At 42.6% G+C, this 22,285-nt stretch overlaps 1 protein-coding gene across 1 annotated transcript in view; it reads left to right on the forward strand.

Annotated features, from left to right (window-relative positions):
* Positions 1 to 17,794, forward strand: part of got1 (glutamic-oxaloacetic transaminase 1, soluble) — a 57,793-nt gene extending 39,999 nt beyond the window's left edge. Inside the window, exon 9 of the mRNA XM_038821175.1 lies at positions 15,029 to 17,794. Coding sequence (XP_038677103.1) covers positions 15,029 to 15,174 — 146 coding nt within the window. The 3' untranslated portion in view covers positions 15,175 to 17,794. The remainder of the gene's footprint in view (positions 1 to 15,028) is intronic.
* The last annotated feature ends 4,491 nt before the right edge of the window (positions 17,795 to 22,285 follow it).

Raw genomic sequence — 22,285 nt, forward strand, 5'->3', positions numbered from 1 at the left:
CGTTGGCCTCTTTCTCCCCCTGGACTTCCGGGGCCACTGAAACTCCAAAAATCGCCACCTCTGGACTCATTGCCACCCTCGTGTTCAATACTCGAGACATGACGTCCTCGAACCCCTGCCAGTATCTCCTAAGTTTTGGACAAGCCCAAAACATGTGGACATGGTCTGCCGGTCCTCTCAGACACTTTACACACCTGTCCTCTACGCCAAAGAATCTGCTCATCCGGGACACTGAAGACCTTAAATTGAATCAGGCCAAGCCTGGCATATGTTGCAGTCCCATTAACCCTGCTCAGCGCGTCCACGCACAGGCCTTGCTCAATCTCCCCTCCCAACTCCTCCTCCCATTTATGCCTCAGCTCCTCGGTCTGTGTCTCCTCCGCCCCTATGAGCTCCTTGTAAATATCCGAGACACTTCCCTCCCCCACCCATCCTTTAGACACTACCCTATTTTGGAAGAAAATCGCTTATTGTCACAAGTAGGCTTCAAATGAAGTTATTGTGAAAAGCCCCTAGTTGCCACATTCCGGCACCTGCTTTGGTCTGTTTTCAAAGCCAGCGATCTAGCCCAGTGCTAAACCAGCCCCATGTGGTTAAAACATAATTTGTTGGAAATTAAAAATAATAGAACATAGAAAAATACAGCACAGAACAGGCCCTTCAGCCCACTATGTTGAGCCGAACCTTTGTCCTAGATTAAGAACAAATTAATCTATACCCCATCATTCTACCGTAATCCATGTACCTATCCAATAGCCGCTTGAAGGTCCCTAATGTTTCCGACTCAACTACTTCCACAGGCAGTGCATTCCATGCCCCCACTACTCTCTGGGTAAAGAACCTACCTCTGACATCCCCCTGTATCTTCCACCATTCACCTTAAATTTATGTTCCCTTGTAATGGTTTGTTCCACCCGGGGGGAAAAGTCTCTGACTGTCTACTCTGTATCTATTCTCCTGATCATCTTATAAACCTTTATCAAATAGCCCCTCTTCCTTCTCCGTTCTAATGAAAAAAGGCCGAGCACCCTCGACCTTTCCTTGTAAGACCTACTCTCCATTCCAGGCAACATCGTGGTAAATCTCCTTTGCACCTTTTCCAAAGCTTCCACATCCTTCCTAAAATGAGGCGACCAGAACTGCACGCAGTACTCCAAATGTGGCCGTACCAAGGTTTTGTACAGCTGCATCATCACCTCACGGCTCTTAAATTCAATCCCTCTGCTAATGAACGCCAGCCCACCACAGGCCTTCTTCACAGCTCTATCCACTTGAGTGGCATCTTTCAAAGATCTATGAACATAGACCCCAAGATCTCTCTGCTCCTCCACATTGCCAAGAACCCAACCGTTAACCCTGTATTCCGCATTCATATTTGTCATTCCAAAATGGACAACCTCACACTTTTCAGGGTTAAACTCCATCTGCCACTTCTCAGTCCAGCTCTGCATCCTATTTATGTCTCTTTGCAGCTGACAACAGCCCTCCTCACTATCCACAACTCCACCAATCTTCGTATCGTCTGCAAATTTACTGACCCATCCTTCAATTCCCTCATTCAAATCATTAATGAAAATCACAAACAGCAGAGGACCCAGAACTGATCCCTGTGGTACGCCACTGGTAACTGGGCTCCAGGCTGAATACTTGCCATCCATCACCACTCTCTGACTTCTATCGGTTAGCCAGTTCGTTATCCAACTGGCAAATTTCCCACTATCCCATGCCTCCTTTCTTTCTGCATAAGCCTACCATGGGGGAACCTTCTCAAATGCCTTACTAAAATCCACGTACACCACATCCACTGCTTTACCTTCATCCACGTGCTTGGTCACCTCCTCAAAGAATTCAATAAGATTTGTGAGGCAAGGCCTACCCCTCACAAATCCGTGCTGACTATCCCTAATCAAGCAGTGTCTTCCAAGGTACCCTTTTTTTAAGGTTTGAACTACTGAGCACATTGGTTACTTTTATGACTTCCAGGTGTTTGAATGCGATAGAAACATTTGTCCTGCAATGTCTCCAATGACTTGGTTGGCTAAGTTTTCCATGGTTTTCCATGACCCAGCTCATAAAAAAGTTTCATATAACCCAACCTTGTGTTTAGAGATGCTGTTTTAGATTATGCAGGCAAGACCAGAACTGGGGACCATAAACATAAGATAGTCACTAAAAAGCCAATAAGGAATTCGGGAAAAACCCAGGGAATTTGGAAGGTTAAGAGGTTATTTGGTTGAAGTTTTCAAAATATTAAGGGTAGAAGGAGAGAAAATATTTGCACTGGTTGTGGAGTCTAGGGGAATTGTCAAAAATTAAAGCCAGAACATGGGAGTGAAATTGGGAAACAGCTCATAGTGTGGCAAAGTTTGGAACTCTCTCGCAAATAGCAAATGACACTGGTTCAAAGATATTAAGGGATACGGGGCAACAAAAGTGCTATGAAGTTTTGTCACAAATCGGCCATGATCTCATTGAATGACAAAACAGGTCTGCTAAGTAAAAACAGAAAATGCTGGAAAAATTCTGCAGGCCAGACAGCATCTGTATAGAGATAAAGAGTTAATGTTTCAAGTCCAAGTGACTTCTTCAGAAAGCTCTGAATAAGAGTCAATCCGGCCTCAACGTTAATTCTGTTTCTCTCTCCACAGATGTTACCAGACCTGCTGAGCTTTTTCCAGCATTTTCTGTTTTTATTTCCAGCAGTATTTTGCTTTTATACAAGGGGCTAAATGACCTACTCCTGTTCCTGCAATCCTATCTGAGGGGTTAGAATGTGGAACACGCTGGAAGATGCATTTAAAGAGAATACAGTTAAACTAGGTGGTGTAAAGAGAACAGAAGAAATGGACTTGTTGGTCCATTTACTGTAAATGATTTGAGTCGTCTTAAATGAAGGTTAAAACTTATGGTGCATAACACCATTGGAGTTGGAAACATTATATTAGACTTACACAGGAATTAATAGGACATTGCCAATCTCAATTCAGAAATAAAGCACCAATTTTGCAACATTCAACTTTGTAACTTTAATCCTGCCCAAGGCAGTAACTAGAATCACAAGCCAAAAATCTATCTAGATTGATACTGACCTTGCACTTCTCATTTTGCAAAGTGTCTTTCTCCCTAACTCCCTCTTCAAGAAATTGGTGTGGTATTCTGTCAAATGAACAAAGAGGATGGATTAACCAGAGGGGTAGTTAGTACTCACCTCCCAAGTCAGAGATTGTAGGTTCAAGTTCCACAACACCCAATTTGCTTTTATATAACACCATAACATAGCATAAGGTTTCAAGATGCTTTGCAAGTGTAATTGGACAAATATTGATCTTCAGCCAAAGAAGGAGACATTCAGGAGTTAAGAGGGGGGTTTTGAAGACCATTTTAAAGTGTTGAAACATGCCAAAATCTAGCCTGATATTCCAGTATTGAGCGAGTGCTGTTCAATTGGAGGTGTGCACTGTTATAGATAAGGCATTTATTACCTCTGGATCCAGTGACACTCTTTTGAAGGTGATGATTTGAGGTTTTCACCAATGTCCCTTCTGTCCTATTTATCCCTCAATAAATAGATCCCTGAAACACATAATCTGATCTATATCACACTTATGCTGGTGCTGTGCATACACTGACTGCTATCTTTCCTACATTAGCAATTACACTTCAAAAGCACTTAATTGCCTGTAAAGTGCTTTGGTAGATCCTGAGATTGCGAAAGGTGTGCTGTAGAAATTAGATCAGCTAAACTTTGAAGTTTTCTTTTGGACACCTAACAAGTAATTTTTATACTTTTTATTGTGCTAAATGTTGAAAATTAAACTCTGTGAACTAATGAGGAGTAATGCTGCTAGGTTTGCTAAAGGGTTTGTAGGTGGGGTGCAGAGGAAGCAGCACAGGCTTCCTCCAGCTTGTGATGCTTGAGATCACAGCACGTGCCTGCTATAGTTTAGACTCTGGGATCTTCAGCTGTTCCCAATTCATGTGACAGATATTGAGAGCAGTCCATTCCTCCTTAATGCACCTGGCAAATAGCTTGGAAATTTTTGCAGATTTTCATTGCAGCATTTATTGCCGGCAGCTGCAATGTTTGCACAAACCATTACAGAATGTGCCCAGGGTCGTCTCTGTTTATTGTCAGTCTAATTGTGTTGAAAGCTCTGGGCAGCCAAAAGAGTTCCTACAAAGACCTTCCATAATGTTGTTGCCAAAGCATCTGTCTTGCAGGAGTCTCTGAGCAACTGAGCTCTCTCTAGATATTTCTCCCAAAGCATGCAGGATGAAGGATTTTTTTTTTAAACACAATTTTCCAACAGCTCAAACCACTCTTTTGGGACATTTGCAGTATTCATTCTCGTTCAAAGGTTGGGTACATTTGGGTTAATAGGTGAAATTCCTTGGCTGAGGTTTATTACCTGAGCTCTGACCATTTGTCAGTAGATGAGGCGACAGATTATTTGTTTATTGGTGCATATCACCTACCTCTCCCCTTGTGGTAAATACCAACGGCATCAGTAAAGCTGAAGCCAAGAAAATACTTGCTGAAGCACCTAAACCTGTGCCATTGGACTTTACATGGAGGCCCTCTGATGTCATCCAGGTCACAGTAGAGTCTAAGAAACTTGATAAATTTCTTACCAAGTTCTTTAGATCCTCTTGTGACCTGGATGATTTCTGAGCATTTGGACTGATGCAAATTGTATTGGAAGTACAGAAGTGTGTCCTCTATTCTGCTCCTCTGGATGTCATGCCACCTGTTTAGTCCTGGCACCCAATGTTAAAGATTGGCAGAGGGAAGGCAAAAGATGGGACCAGCATTGAGGCTCTGTGCTGTGGCTTTACGAGGATTGCCACTTGATTTAATTTAAGTGGATGCTGTAGCTGGTGTTTTCTCTCTCAACTGCCACTTGAACAGCGTATCCCACAGCAATAAGAAATCTTATTCTGCAATTCTAGCTGTTCCTGGGATTGGCACTCTGTGCAATTCTTCCACGTTGATTGATCAGTGGGTTTGCACCATGTGATTGAGATGCCTCTCCATCAGTCCAATTATATTTGGGAGATTTTTTGGGTTTCTTTCAGATTCCAGCGTCTGCAGGATTTTTTTTACCTTTTTGAAAGTTTTCCTTGGATGTGAGTGAGGCTGACTAGGCTTTTTAAAAATTCATTGCTGGGATGGGGAACATTGCTCGCAAGGCAACAGTTATTGTTCATCCCTAGTTGCCTTTGAAAAGGTGGTGGTGGTGAGCCAACCTCTTGAACTGCTGCAGTCCATGAGGTGTAGATGCATCCACACTGCTGTTAGGAAGGGCATCCAGGTTTAGGAACCCTAATATTGTTACAAGCCAGGATGGTGTCTGGCTTTAAGGGTTATTGGTGTTTGTAGGGGTCTGCTGCCCTTCTCTTTCAAGATGATAGAGGTTGTGGGTTTGGAAGGTGCTGTTGAAGGAGGCTTAGAGTTGCTGCACTCCATCTCATAGATGGTGTACACTGCTACTGTGTGTGCCAGTGGTGGAGGGTTTGAATATTCAAGATGGTGAATGGGGTTTCGAATGAGTGAACTGCTTTGTCCTTGTTGATATTGAGCTTCTTGAATGTTTCTCGAGCTCATCCAGGCAAGTGGAGTATATTCCATCACACTCTGACTTAGAGTCCAATGCTGTCCAGTTCTTACAGCCAGTGAGGGATATGGCTTGTTCAGTTCAATGATGACCACACACTCTCATCCCAGGAGGTTTGATGGTGTGTTTTGCCATTGAAGGTCAAAAGGATAGCAGATTGATGGACATTTTATTATTGGAGATAGTCACTGCCTGGCACTTGTAAACCAAGCTTGGTTATTCAACTCTGTCTAACTGTTGTAGATTAGTTCGGACTTCTACATATTCTGAGAAGTTGTGAATAGGACTTGCTGATGTACTTGTAGTTTTGCAGACAGCTCTTTAAAGGTTTCAGTATTTGGAATTCGAGAGTTTAACCAACAAATCTTTGTGGCAGCAGTACTGAATTTGTTCCCATAATCTTGGTATCCTCTATGTGGATTCAAATTTACAGCACTGTTTCCGTGGGTAATGGTGTGCTGTATTGGGGATGAAAGTATTTAACAGGAAATCCATGTTTTTTAGTAGGATTTTTGGAAATAAAGCCTTTGTGGTTAATACCCCACTTAGAGAGAACTAGCTGGTTTGAGTGCTGGTAATCTAGTTGCTTTAAAGATGCAAGATTGGCATCTAATTTCATCAGTGCCCTGAAGAATTACATTTATTGACGTGATAGCACCAACAAGCTCTGTTGCACACATCTCCAGCAAACTGCTGGCATGAGATGCTACTCTGCATTAGCAGTGGGAATGATTTTTTTGAAAAAAGAAACACTTAAGTGATGGATCACTTTCAAACTTCTGTGTAGGTACACCGGTCCAATGGGGAGAATCACACTGCTTGATGATAGCATCATAGCGCTAGCCCCTGCTCTGTAACACAGCTCCCCATTGAGAGGTTGTATCTCAAACATTGACCGTCTGTTCTTGGATGCTGATAGAACATGCGAAATAGGAGCAGAGGTAGACCTTTCAGACCTTCAAGCCTGTCCTGCCATTCAATAAAGTAATGGCTGATCTTTTTGTATCAAGTTCAACATTCCCATTTACCACCAATAACCTTTGGTTCTGAGCCTAACAAGAATCCATGTACTTGTGCCTTAAAAATATTCAGTGACCCCACTTCCACCACTTTGAGGCAGAGAGTTCCAAAGTCGCACAACCCTCAGAGAATTTCTCCTCATCTCTGTCCTAAAAGGATGAGCACAATAAGGAGTCTTACAACACCAGGCAGTGCTCCGAAAGCTAGTGTTTGAAACAAACCTGTTGGACTTTAACCTGGTGTAGTAAGACTTCTTACTGTGCTCACCCCAGTCCAACGCCGGCATCTCCACATCCTAAAAGGGTGACACCTAATGTTAAAACCATGCCTCCTAATTCTGGATTCATCCACTAGAGGAAACATCTTTTCTCTGTATACCTTACTGTTCAGAATCTCGTATACTTCAATCACGTCACCCCTCACTCTTCTAAACTCCAGTGCAAGCAAGCCAACCTTTCCTTGTAAGGTGACCTGCTCATTCCAGGTATCAATCTAGTTAACCTCTGAACTGCCTCCAAAGCATTTGCATCCTCCCTTAAATAAGGAGACCAAAACTGCGGGCACTATTCTAGATGCGGTCTCATCAATGGCCTGCACAACTGAAGAATTCCGTCCTTGTGTTCAATTCCTCGTAATAAAGGGTAGCATTTCATTAGCCTTAATTGCTTGCGGGACCTGTATACTGACCTTTTGTGATTCATTCACGAGAGTTGTTTACATTTACCATGTTAATCTTCGTGTCTTCACTCTTGTCAAGTGACTGCTAGTTGTTTACAATTCAATGCAATATTTGGAATTTTTCTGTTTTATCAGGTGAGGCATTAAATTGAGTCACCACCTGGCTGAGGAGGATGTTTAAGTAAAAGTAAGGTAAAATCGCCATAGTCCCAGGTGACCATAGGCTGGTTTCCCCTTTGAGGGGGAGAGCTGACTGGTGGTCATTTAACCTGAGGAACATCACCTCTGGCTAGGGGCAAGGTTGAGAAGACTGGGTCTTCATGGATGACCTCTGCCAGTACAGGAATTGAGCCTGCGCTGCTGGCCTCACTCTGCATCACAAACCAGCTGATGCCAGTTTAGCTCAGTTGGCTAGACAGATGGTTCATGATGCAGCGCAAGGCCAACAACGTGGGTTCAATTCCCTTACTGGCTGAGGTTATCCATGAAGGTCCACCTTCTCAACCTTGCCCCTCGCCTGAGGTGTGGTGATCCCACCGGTCAGCTCTCCTCCTCAAAGTGGAAAGCAGCCTATGATCATCTGGGACTATGGTGACTTTACTTACTCTGGGGCAAGTTTAGGTCTGGAGGGTGTTTACAGATCCTGTGGCATTTGTCAAAGCAGAGCAGAGTGTTCCCGTGGCATCTTGGCCAACATTCCTCCCACCAGTGCCAAAAATCGATCGTGTTCATTCATCTAACTTTTTGTTTGCAAAATGTTGCTGTGGGTAAATGGCAACTGCATTTTGCTGCATTAGTGGCCAGAGTTTAGAAGCAAGTCATTCCATTTAAAATGTTTGGAGACTTCCTGGAGATGTGCTGGGAACCATATAAGTGCAAAGTGTTCAGTTTACAATTTGCCTCCACCACCTCCCCTGTCTGCAGCCATTAAGCATCATTTGGAGTATCAGATATTAAATTGTTTAATGCCCTGGGAAACCTTCCGTTTTTTTATTTGAAAGCAACAGATAATGCCCCATGGTTGATGCAAGTGTTCCCACTGAAAACTGTGGAGAGACCAAGGTGTTGGTGGATTGGCAGCGCCCTTGGTCAGCACACATTACTCACAGCTACTTTGGGTTTCCTGTCGACCCTATTAAGTTTGGGTTCGCTCTTTCAGGCCTTTTAATACAAAACAACTGCACTAATTGATCCACATCCCTTTGTCCTGCAGGTCTTTGTACCATACAATACTCAGGGCAGTAATACCATCCAGCTGTACCGCCTGTGTGTTTTGTTTTGGATAGTTGCAGATTCACAAAGGACCCGAGAACTTTATATTTTAAAAAAACAAGGAAGAGAGGGGGGGAAAAAACTGCATCATACTTTTATTAATGGGAAGCAGACTGTTTGGCTTAGAAAAGGATCTTGTGCAACTTGAGAGTCTGTTGAGAGCGTCTGTTTTGGTGCCCTGAAGGAGTCAATTAGATGTACACATAACATACCACCAGGGTCTTTTGACGGCTGCCAGGCGGTGTCTCCTTCTATTTAGAAAAAGACCCCAGGTATCTGATAAAGTTATGTTGAGGAATCTGCTCGAAGACCCTCATCTGCTTTGCGGAATATGACCTCTGAGGATTGAGCTATTTCTATATCGGGCTGGGTGGTGAGCCAGGGCCTCGGGTTCCCAACACGAGGAGCTCATGCAAATGTTGGCAACCCCAAAATAAACCTGTTCGATCTGTTAAAACAGGACACTGGGGAGACCTTTCCATCTTTTTTGTATTCGGGTTTCCAAGAGGCTGCCTTCAGTGAGTCTTGTTGTTTACTGTCCCCCTCTCTACTCTCTCTCTTTCTTTCTTTTCTTTCTGCTAGCTTTTTTTTTCTCTTTTATTTTCTTTCTGCTGTCTTTTTTCTTTCTTCTCGTTCTCTAGAGTCAGTGTCAGGTTTTAATGTTTTTGTTTCCTCCTCTTGTCGTTTCCCCCCCTCTGCCCAGGACCAATGGCTGGAACCACAAATTGGCGACTCCTGAATAAGTCTGTTGTTTTTTTTTTGTTGAAAATTCCACGATTTAGATTCTTTGGGGATGGATTTTTTCAAACAGATCTTTTGTGAATCATTCCACGTAGTTCCTGGTAAACCAACCAGTGGCTTTGCCCATTTCCTTGTTGTTCCCCAACACAGCCTTCATCCAGTATATTGAGGAAGTGGCTGTTTGTCACCTATCACTCCAGGTATTGAGGCAATTTGATCATGAGGGTTTTAAAGCTAGGGCTTATACTGTCCCAGTCAAATATCCACATAGCAATATGCACTAAGTGTCACCTGGAGTACAATCAGGAATGAAAAACCTTGCTGTTAGCACTCCTTTCACTTTCACTCTCTCTTCTTGCTCTTATTCTTCGCCACTGTCCTTCTATTTGTTCCTTCTTTGCTCTATTATTCTGACACACGTTCTCAGCGCAAATACTTTCTCACATTCTAACACTCGTGCTGGCTCTCTCACTCTCTTGACCAATCCTTTTTTTTATAAATTCAGATTACGTTGTTAGTTTAAAAAATAAATTCCAAATATGGGGCAATTTAGGGTAGCCAATCCACCTACCCTGCGCATCTTTGGGTTCTGGGGTGCTAAGTAATGGGTTAAGAGACATTGCAATTAGTTGTCTCATTTATGTTAAGTGTTCAATGATTGACACTGATATGTAAAGGGGCTTCAAGTGACCTCTGGATCTGGTGATCTGTAGAGTTCTGTGCAGTGAGTTTGAACCATTAAAGGTGTGTTGGTGAAAAAGGAGCTGAACTCTTGCCTCTTCATACCACAGCATCTAATACATCTAACATGGGGGTGAGACCCACGCAGACACGGGGAGACTGTGCAAACTCCACACTAACAGTGACCCGAAACCGGAATTGAACTTGAATCCTCGGCGCTGTGAGGGAGCAGTGCTAACCACTGTGCTGCCAGCTCAAAGGAGTTTTTGTACTGAACAGTTGACATCACTCATCACTGAGATTGAGACTCCAGGACTCTCGAGAGCAGATAGAATCCCTACAGTCAAGAAGGCCGCCATTTGACCCATTGAGTCTGCACGAACCCTCCGAAAGAGCACCCTATCCCTGTAACTCCACCCAACCTGCACATCTTTGGACTGTGGGAGGAAAGTCGAGCACACGGAGGAAACCCCACGTGGATGTAGTGTATTTGCAGCACATTTCTCCATCTAATCATTTTGATTTTGTTTATGTTTTCCTCTCTGGAAATGTGTAATATTGTGGGACTGTTCTGAGTTTACTCTATATTCTTGCACACAGAAATCTATTGTGGGGAAGTGAGAAATCGGTTTAATTCCTTTTAAACTACTGTCATGCCTCGGGTTCCTTTTTTAAAAAATTCATTCATGGGATGTGGACATCGTTGGCTGGGCCAGCAATTATTGCCCATCCTCCATTTCCTTTGAAATAAATGGTTTGCTCAGCCAATAGTCAACCATATTACTGTGGATCTATGGGCCAGACCAAGTAAGGATGGCAGATTTCATACACTAAAGACATTAGTGAACCAGATGGTTTTTAAATGACCAATCTACGATGATTTCATCATCATCATTAGACTTTTAATTCCAGATTTTTATTGAATTTAATTTTCTATTCTAACCTGGGTCCCCAGAGCATTACCCTGAGGTTAACAAACCCAGATCAGGGCTGCCTTTAAAGATAAACTGTTGGAACATCTTGAAGAAAGTCCAAACTAGCACCTATAATCACACCTTTCATATCCCAAAATCTCTGACCAATGAATTACGTTTATGTTTGAAGAGTAGCAATTGTTTTTGTTATTATGCAGGCTAGTCATTTAAAAAATCGGGGTCATGGGTCTATCGGTTGTGGCGCTCCCAATCGTGGGAAGAAGTGCCCATTGGCCGCGACCAGCTTTTGATAATGCCGAATGCGCCTGGTTTTCAGAATGCAGGCCATCCTGTGCTTGTGTGCTCCCTCAGCAGTGAGATCTTGAAAATGAAAATCGCTTATTGTCACGAGTAGGCTTCAATGAAGTTACTGTGAAAAGCCCCTAGTCGCCACATTCCGGCGCCTGTCCGGGGAGGCTAGTACGGGAATCGAAACGTGCTGCTGGCCTGCTTGGTCTGCTTTAAAAGCCAGCGATTTAGCTGAGTGAGCTAAACCAGCCCCAGATCTTAAATCATCAGCTGAAGTCTTTACTAGAAATGTAACATTGAATGACAAAGCAAGTGAGGTCGTGAGGACCAAGCAGGTTCACGTCACGTTAAAGGTAAGTGAAAATGGTGAGTCGTGAAGTTTGTGTGGTGTGGGTCGCGAAGGTCAGCCAGTGTGGATCCTGAAGGATGGCCAGTTGGTAAAAATGGGTCCCAGGCAATAAAACTTGAAAAACATTGATGTAGGCAAACATAGTGACACATTTGCATCAAGACAAATGATTGAGGAATAAATTCTGGACAGGAGCCCTGTTGCTCTTTGAATAGCATCATGGAATTCGGTGTTCCATCAGCATAGTGCCTGCCTGGGCATCACCTGGAGTAACAGCTTCACCAATGAACAAGGACTACAGAGGATTGGCCGGAGCGCCTGTGGGTCAGCATGATGGAAAGATGACTGAAGCTGGCAGGACGCACATCTTGCCTCTTGGATGGAAAGTTCCACCAGAGTGGCAGTAGAATGTCTCCCACGAGATGGAAGAAGACTGGGCCAGCCAAAGATGATTTGGAGAAGTACATTTAAGGAGGACCTTCGAAGAGTGGAGCACCACCTGTGGACTGGAGCAAAAAAGATTCTGATGGACTGAGTCCTTCATGAGGCAGGAGGAACAGAGTCTCAGTCGGCCTTGAAAGGGTACACCTAGGTTTGACGGCACCACTTGATCTAGGATGGCAAGTCTAAATGTTGTGCTGCCCTCCAGTGAAGCTTGACTTTCTAACTCCCAAGATCAGAGTGCACCCACAGACCCAGACTAATGAGCACTGTTGGAATACAAGATATTAAGTTTGGTTTAATATATTACCAAAAGCCCAAGTATGTTTATCTAGTTTTGGAGCTTAGTAGTGATCCCTTTCTTTCTGTTACAATATCAATGGAGTTTTTAAAAACTACCTGCATTCAAACTGCATGCTCCCAGCCAAACTAGATATATAGACTTTTCAGACTTCTATTTCAGTTGTCTCTTAAGACTGTTTTGGAGAGAGTGCAAAGACCAGGCAAAGAGAGTGCCTGGTCTCGAGGGTGTTGGCTATGAGGAGAGGTTGAATAAACTAGGATTGTTTTCACTGATGAGATGGAGGCTGAGGGGAGACCTGATAAGAGGTCTACAAAATTATGAGAGGCATAGACAGGGGAGGCATTGTCCTAGGGTGGAAGTGTCAATTACAAGGGGGCACAGGTTCAAGGTGAGGGGGAAAGTAAGGGAGATGTGCAGGGTATGTTTTTCACGTAGAGTGGTGGGTGCCTGGATATGAAGGAAGCAGGCATATTCGCAACATTTAAGAGGCATCTGGATGGGTACATGAATGGGGAGGAAATAGAGGGATAGGAGCGAGTTAGGGCAGAAGGTTTTTTTTTAAATTAGGGCATCATGATTGGCACAGGTTTAGAGGGCCAAAGTTGTTCTCTTTGGATAACAAAATAAAGCATTGAAGCTATGTCGTCCTTTTCTCAGTTATATCAATCACCAATGATTGCTTTAGAATTTAACTGGCGACTACTCAAGTTTATAACTTCTGGTTAAGTATTTGTCTTCTACACTAAATTCTGTGGTGCAGAAGTTTCAACGGAATAAGTATAAAGTTCCTGATCCATTATAAAGAAGAAAGAATAACTACACAAATAAAATAATTGAACATCGAGATTGTGAGCATTTATGATTTTCACTGCAGAGTTTCATTTAGTATATCTACAGAAAATGCTATTTGCTTGTTCTCCTATATAATACATTTTCCTTGATATTCCAAAACGAGATCTAATGTTATGGTGCTCTACTGCTTTTTTAAGATGTGAGAACGATTCTATGTGGATACCGATAGATCCAGTAGCCAAAGGAAATTTAAAAAAAAAAGATTTTCTGTTATCCTGGACTTTTATAGTGTTACAATCATCAGGACAGATGCAAAAATGCTAGATTTCAAAGGGAGCAACAATTTCTACCAAATTCTCCTTTGAAATTTGGCATTCTTGACTCTGTCCCGATGAATGCTGGGCATGTAAAGCTTTGACCGTATGTCTTTTATTTGCAACAGTACTCGTGTTCTAAGTGACATGCCAAACAACAGAATCTTCTGACTCGAGGGTATAAGTAACTTGAGTAGAACTGCTGCCAAATAATAGGGGAGAGGAGTTCCACTGGCATACCTGTTGGACACTGATGGTGTGAATCTTGAGATATATTTTTTTGTTAAAAACTGACTTTAAGATTAATAGGCAGGTTACATATCTCTAAGTTAACTGCTGGTGGCTGATTTTGGAGACATAAGTAAAAATTCACTTAGGAGTGACATGAAATATGCAAACTAAAATGTCTGAAATAATGAAGGTCCCTGGACTGACATCCCACCAGGGAGAATTTATCCACCTTTTCTATGAAAATTGAATCTTTTGACGTTTGCAGCAGTGTTCAATTACAATTTAAAGTTTCAAAGCAAAAGCTCTTAGTTCACCAGGCCCCCTTTTAAAATGAATAAATCTTGAAAAACATACCAGTTACTAGTACTGAAAATAAACCTGTTGCCTGAGCAGACTAAATTGAGCTGTCTGTATTGTGTTGGTGTGTGTGTGTGTGTGTGTGGAATTCTGAGGCATTCTCAAAAATCTTTAATTCTTTACGAGATTGGATAACCTTAGCACTTCTGTTTCTAAACCGAGCATTTGTAGGATTCTGGAAGGCTGGAAGCAAGTGTAGGAATGTAACTTTAAGCAGCAAAACTGGCACGCCAGCTGTTTTATAAAACTGAGAATTTATTCTCTCTTTTTTATTTGCAATCTTTCCTGGTTCCTTTTGATAAAATGATTCATCCTTTACCATTGGTCTTGTTGCTCCCCTGGATTGGGGAGGAACCTGCCTTTTGCTGTGTAACTGTCCCAAGGTGAAACTGCAGGGCATTGTCCTGCACATTTGCACTCGTGTGAAGGGCAGGCTTCAACCATTCTCTGGTCCTGGACCCTCCTCCCTTTCTACAGAGCCACTTAAAATATGCCTGTGCCAGAGCTCTCTTGAAGGTTCTCCTAAAGCTTGTGGACTGGTGCAGAGGGAAACATCAATCGTGAGGTGTTCTGCAGGAAAAAACCTCTACTTTCCTTTCTCCCCCCCCCCCTTCAAATATTGCCTTGGGTAGGGGGGGGGGGGGGGCTCTGTTTTATTGTCTAATCCAAAAGATGGATTACCACCATGAATGTTGGCCTAGACCCTTGCTGAAGTCATAACCGTCTAACTCAAGGATCTAAGTAACTGAGTAGAATTGCTGCCAAATAACAGGAGAGGGGAGTTCCACTGGTGGAATTGTTGAACATTGATGGTGTGAATCTTAATTTGTGATTTAAAAAAAAAAAAGATTAATAGGCAGGTTATGTATTAACTACTCGTGGCTGATTTCTGAGACCCAAAACTATTGACTAGCAGTGTCTAAAAACCTGAAAGGAGTGAGCTCATGGCATGTCCCCTACCTAATAAACAGATGCTGACCCTTTCTCTCTCTCTCTCCTGTGTTTTGCAGCTTCCCAGGTGGATTATATGATTAAGAAGAAGCACATCTATCTTATGGCCAGTGGTCGCATCAACATGTGTGGCCTGACCACTAGCAACCTGGATTACGTAGCGGAATCTATTTACGAAGCCGTGACCAACAGCCAGTGCCAGTAATCCCATTCACTTGATGACATTGTGACCACTAAGCAAGCAATCTGTAGATGTGATTTTATGTGTGTGTGCGCAGGGGAGGGTTGGGGGGTGGTGGGGGTGGGGTGGAGAGGAGCAGTGGTATTTTCTTTGGCCTCTACCCCACCACCAAAAACCTCAATTGGAAAAGAGGTATGTGACAAAGTAACCACAGGAACTCTTCATTAATCGAGTTCCTTGGTTGAATATCTGCCCGTCCTTTAATTTTATCTTCACAATTACACTTTTAATTTGAATGCATGTCAGACGATGCCTGTGGATTTTAATAGAAGCTTGACCCAAAGCCCATGCATTGTGAAGCTGACCTTAAAAGGCATGTTTTGCAAGTTATCTTCATGCTCCTCATCTTCAATATGTCTCTACATTACTGTAAGTAGGTAATGGAAGTCATTTCAGAAGGCACAAGAGTGATGCTAGACTGAAAAACTCCCAGGTTCGATTGGTGCATCTTGAAACCAGTTAAATATTCTCTCAATAAGACCAATAATCCGAGGCAGTGAGCGTTGTGTGATGTGACCTATGATTCAGTAAGAAGTCTTACAACACCAGGTTAAAGTCGAACAGGTTTGTTTCAAACACGAGCTTTCGGAGCACTGCTTCTTCCTCGGGTGATTCAGATTCCCATGATTCAGACCAAGGTCCCACAGCCCTGTGAAAGTATCTGAAAACTCCTGCTTGAAACAGTAATCACTGTCCTTGTACATGTAGGTAGGTAAAAAATATAGTACAAGGAACTGCCCCTACCTCCGGCACCACTTTTCAGAGTAAATGGTCCATTCTGTACACCCAGTACACAGGCTACACTTTCAGTGGTTTTGAGTGCGGAGCTGAGTAACTGGAAATGCAATCATTTGGAGAAAAGCAGCCGGTCACTTCATGTTTTGTGATTTAAAAAAAAAAAAAATCTTCCCCAAGGGCAATTTCATGATCAAAAACATCTTCCTTTCTAAATAAACAAAACCCTACTAAAGAAATCCATACATAATAAAATATGATGTGTTGTAATTTCTGTTTCCAAGGTTTGGCCTGGGGGGACAATTTAAATGAATAAACAGATATTAATTGTTTAAAAATTTTAAACGAGTGACATTTCAATAAATGTTACCACAGGAGTGGTATCAAGGTGGGGTTGGGGGTGGTATTTGAATGGAATCAGTAGGAGTGAGATATTCTGTTGTTGAGACCGTATCCAGTCTAGTCCGCAAGCTGCTATTTGCTCATTGCAATCCCAGTTCAAGGCAATGTTGTCTGCAAATGTGGTTTGTGTATATGGCATTGCTTGTGGAAAGCATGATCTCTACAATAATTGAATGGAGCGTCGGCTTAAGCCATAGAACCTTCCACTTGAACAAATAATATTACTGACGTGTGTAGGACATCCTGCAGCGCACAATAATTTTCAGGATGCTAGTGCTGAACAAATTCTAATGTGCTAAAATAGTTTTGTTGTTGTGGCTGCATTTAATGAGTCCATTATCAGTGAACAGTCCGATCGTGGGAGAGCCCGAGAGGGAGCCTGGCCAGTGTAAGTGAGAGCAGAGCTGTTCCACGTAGCTCATTATAACAGCACAACAGTGCTCTTTACAGAGAGGTGACTGGCTAATAAGATATTTCTTACAAGTATTTCTTTAAGTATTCCAAGCCCATCGAAGGGAATTGATATTAACAGGGAGCGAAACAATTCCAGATTTATTTGGTTGTAGTGTTTGAGTATGAGATGTCACAATTATACAGCTCTAATGACATCACACAAGGTGATGGGGTTCCAACCAATGCTTTTTAACTAGTGAGACTGAGAAATTGGTAGAATATGATTCTGTTCCATCACTGTCCTTGATTCTACTTTATAAAGTAACTGAGAGTTGTTGATTCAGAATAGCCATCAGATATCCCTGTAGTTTTACATGTTAATCATGGGGAGTGTGTAGTTCGTAGTGTGGCTAGGCTGGTGACCGTTGTCTGGAATATATTTGCACGCTGCTAACGGTTCCTGTTCTTCTCTTCTCTGGAAAGGACTTTCAAAACTCTAACTCTGCTGACTAGTAATGATACTGAGGCTCATTTAGCGGAGGATAGCAGGCTATGGTAATACCAAAAGAATTTTACCTTGGGGTTAATTAACAGCTTAATGAATGTAACCAGGTTGTGATTGACTCAATACCATCATGTCATTCAGTTGCTGTATGGGACATTGTTTGTCATGTTGACCAATTTACATGCAGTGAAACTCTTTATTATGACTGTTTTATTATGACGGTTGTTGTAAGTGTTTGTTTGGGTGGGGTTAAGGGAGGAAGGCAGAGTTCCACACCTTCTGTTATTTGCCTATGGCCATTTGATTAAATTCCAAAACCATAATCATTTCATCGATTTCTAACATTTGGTGATCTACTGAACAGATCAAAAGCAAACTCATTGGTGATTTAGTTCCAGTACTATAAGCTTCTAATAAGAATGTCTAGAAAATAATATATGAAATGTATAAATGTGGATAACTGACTAATTAATCCATTTAATGTATACATGTAACGGGTCACATCCAAATCAATGCAATATGAAGAAATAAAATTTTAAAATTGTTCCATTATTTTCTTTCATTCTCGAGCTTTTGCGATGCTGGCGTGGTTGTAATTATTTTCCAAAGATGATGGTGCTGTGGGCTTGAACAGAAAAAAGTGGCAGATGAAATGCAATATGGGAAAGTGTGAGGTTATGCACTTTGAAAGGAGAAATTTAGGCACAGACTACTTTCTAAATGGGGAAATGCTTAGGAAATCAGAAGCACAAAGGGATTTGGGAGTCTTTGTTCACAATTCTCTTAAGGTTAACACACAGGTTCAGTTGGCTGTGAGGAAGGCAATGCAATGTTAACATTCATGTCAAGAGGGCTAGAATATAAGACCAGGGATGTCCTTCTGAGGCTGTAAAAGGCTCTGGTCAGACCCCATTTGAAGTATTATGAACAGTTTTGGGCCCCAAATCGAAGGAAAGATGTGTTGGACTTGGAAAGGGCCCAGAGGAGGTTCACAAGAATGATCCCTGAAATGAACAGCTTGTCATATGAGGAATAGTTGAGGACTCTGGGTCTGTACTCGTTGGAGTTTAGAAGGATGAGGGGGGAATCTTATTGAAACTTACAGGATACTCCCTAGGCCTGGATAGAGTGGATGTGGAGAGGATGTTTCCACGTAGGAAAAACTAGAACCAGAGGACACCATCTCAGACTAAAACAGAAATGAGGAGGAATTTCTTCAGCCAGAGGGTGGTGAATTTGTGGAACTCTTTGCTGCAGAAGGCTGTGGAGGCCAAATAATTGAGTCTCTTTAAGACCGAGATAGCTAGGTTCTTGATTAATAAAGGGATCAAGGGTTTTGGGGCGAAGGTAGGAGAATGGGGATAAGAAAAATATCAACCATAGTCATGATTGAATGGCAGAGCAGACTCGATGGGCCAAGTAGCCTAATTCTGCTTCTATGTCATATGTTGGATTTTTCTATCCTTTTAACTCTTTGTTTTTTGGACCACACCAAGTCATATCTAGCAGAAAAGAAGATAGTTTTCATTGTTGATGGCTAATCACCTCAGCCCCAAGAGCGAGCTGCAGGAGTTCCTCCAGCTAGTGGCCTTGGCCCAATAATCATCAGATACTTCAACAGTGACTTTCCCTCTATCATAAGGTCAATAAGGGATGTTTGCTGATGATGTTCGGGGCCATTCGTGACTCAACAGATACTGAAGCAGTGCATGATCATATGCAGCAAGACCTGGACAACATTCAGGCTTGGGCTAATGAATGTAGCATTTGTGCCACAGAAGTGCGAGGCAATGGCCATCTTCAACAAGAGAGAATCTAAGCCGCTCCCCGTGGCATTCAATGGTATCGTCACCAACAATTCCCGGGCGGGGCGGGGTGGGGGATGGTGTCACTATTGACCAGAAACCAAATGAACTAGCCATATAAATACTGTGGTTCGATGAGCATGTCAGAGGCTGGGGATTGTGTGGTGATTCCCCCAAACACTCCAGTCTGCAGGTCATGAGTGTGATGTATTTTACATGAATAGGATGGGAATAGAGGGATACGGACCCCGGAAGTGCAGAAGATTTTAGTTTAGCCGGGCAGCATGGTCGGCACAGGCTTGGAGGGCCGAAGGACCTGTTGCTGTGCTGTACTTTTCTTTGTTATTTGATGGAATAATTCCCTCTGCCTGGATGAGTGCAGCTCCAGCAACATTCAAAAAGCTCGATACCATCCAGGACAAAGTCTGATCAGCACCCGATCCGCTACTATAAACATAAATGGCTGTGGCAATTCCCGCATCCCCATGATTGCAAAACAGTGCAAGAAGAGACTCTCTGACTTCACCAGGTAACATCAGCGACATATTTCCTTGCCCACAGTGAACATCAGCACACTCCAGGCACTACAGTGTTTATTTTACTGAACTGGCAAAACAAAACCCTGGACTTGCACCCTGGAGGTGAAGTTCAAACCCCACCACCACAGTTGGGAAATATACATTGATTTAAAATAAATCTGGAATAAGTAATGGTGGCCATGAAAGTACCAGATTACCGGAAAATCTAACTGGTTCACCAATGTTCTTTGGTGAAGGAAATCTGTTTTTACAGAGGACAATATGGCTAACTTTGAACTGAAATGGCTGAACAAGCTACTCTGTTGTCACCACTTTTATCTCAAGTCACTGGGGATGGGTAAGTACCACATTAAAGAATAAACTTTGCTCAGTTCAAGTCTGTACTACCAAACAACTATTTAAAAGAAAGAAATGCAACTTGGTTATTAGAGATTCTAGCTTTGCCCCTTGCACAGGCGTTGCCCAGATCACCAGTAACAATTAGTTACTTGCACAATTCTAAAATCTTTCTTTCCTTCATGAAATGCAGTCTCCTCAGCCAGGTGCATTTCTGAAGGAGGAGTAATATTTGACATTCTGTGTTCTCCCTTGCTCCACCCTATGCTGCTGCTCCAGGAGTATGCCCAAAAGGAATGCCATAGCTGCTCCCAGAAGGCCCTCATTGGAGGTAGGTGTCAGTCAGCTTAGCTGTAAGAAGTTCAGATCTATATAGAACAGTAACATTTAATTTGTTTTTTTATTAAGGGGCAATTTAGCATGGCCAATTCACCCAGTGGGCCCTGCACATCTTTGGGTTGTGGTGGGGGGGGGGGGGGGTGTGAGACCCACACAGACACGGGGAGAATGTGCAAACTTCACACAAACTGACCCAGGGATTGGGATCGAACCCGGGTCCTCGACACTGTGAGGCAGCAGCGCTAGCCACTGTGCTACCCTGATAGAACAGCAATATAACAAAAATCACAAGTGCGCCTCAGCTGGAGAAGTCACTGAAACTTTTCTGTCTCAAAAGTATCGCTCACTTGCACCAGCTACTTCCCAGCTTTTTACCAGAATGTGAGGTCCGAAACACCAAATCGCAGCATATTGGTTTATTAATAAACCAGTTAGGACTTGGTGGATGGATCATGGGTAAGAGGCCAAAATCACCAGAAATCTCAAAGTTTTAATGGTGGGCAGAGCTTCTACCCAACTTCCTGCTGAAACATTTTTGCTCTATGTACTAATGTGTGAATAATAGAAATTTAGTAACTTCCCCATTCTGTCCACAAAATCAGATCGGACATATGAAAAATAATGAAGGTTGAGGTAACTAGGCTCAGAAGGATTTGTATCTTGGATGACTAGGTCAATGTGGATAAACTTGAAATAACTGAGGCAAGGAATCAAGTGTCTGTTCATTGGAGCAGTGAGGCATCTGTGAATAACCTGCAAGTTATTGTGAACAGGTCTATGAAACATTCAGCACTGTTGTTACTGATTACATTTATGAAATAGCTCGTATTTTCACCCTTGGCTTTTGTTTGATCCTGGAACAGTGAATTGTCTCACATTTACTGTATGATTCTCTGCAGTGCCTCTCCCTTACCTGACTAGTCATCTATCTCATCGCCTCCGGAGGATGGTGAAACAGCAGTTTTCATTTATTCTTTGGTTGCCACTGCTGGTTTATCAAACTATTTCTGCCACCTTCCCTTCCGCTGTTTATTGCTAGTCAAGGGCAATATATATCTAACCTAGCTGGTGAAGGGCTGGGATTGAGGGATGGGAGGGCCTTGAGTTTGAATGTTGACGGTTCACTTGTGACTTTCAGCTCCCAAAGGTAGGTAGATCTTCAGGATGGGCAGATGGAAAAGAGGTAGATCGCGTGCTGTGCGTGACGCAAGCCGTATTTTTCCTTGGTGTTGCGCAGCTATTTGGCAAGTCAAAATAGGGTTGGTCCTGCACCCAAGACATTTGACTCTAGTGCAAACCAGCACCTATGGACAGTACCTCATTAATAATGTCAATGCTTTTGCTTGGGTCAACTTTTGTAACATTTTAACCATCTTGGGGCTTGTTTTTGTTCCTGTTTGTGATGCCAATAATGTCAGTATTTTTGCACAATACCAATAGTTTATTCGTAATTTATTTCCAGTTTCCTTTCTCAGTTTAAATATTGTTTGGAAAAAAGAAATCTTTGATCATATTTATTTAATGGGAGGGGGAATATCATGTTGCTCTGAACAAAATCTCAGCCTCTCATTCTTAACTTTCATTTCACTAAATCTCAGATTCTGACTTTATGCCAATACTTTCAATCCCCATTTGGCTATGAGCAGGCCATCCTTCCTGTACCTGTTCCTAATTGAGTAGAGAAATCCAACCCTTGATAAAATGAACAGTCAATTAAAACATTCTTGCTATTTATACTTCCAACTAAGCCTTTGTTCTCGACCTGGAATCGAGCCTAGTGCTCTAAAGCTTGTGCATATTTCTTTGATCGTGGGCCTACTATCGAATGTAAAGCTGCTGTTGTGAAAATCGAGTCATTTTTAGCTGCAGAAGGTTCAGCAAATTCCTTGCACTTGTAGCTGTATCCCTTTTCCTCGTCCAGAAGGATAACACGATTAAACTAAGTTCCCACACAAAGTGCACAGTGTCCTATTGTTGAGGAGTCAGGCCGGAGAGCAACTTGAGTATAAGAGTTCTACCAG

Source organism: Scyliorhinus canicula, chromosome 16 (assembly GCF_902713615.1).
Source record: "Scyliorhinus canicula chromosome 16, sScyCan1.1, whole genome shotgun sequence".
Taxonomy (NCBI): Eukaryota; Metazoa; Chordata; class Chondrichthyes; order Carcharhiniformes; family Scyliorhinidae; genus Scyliorhinus; species Scyliorhinus canicula.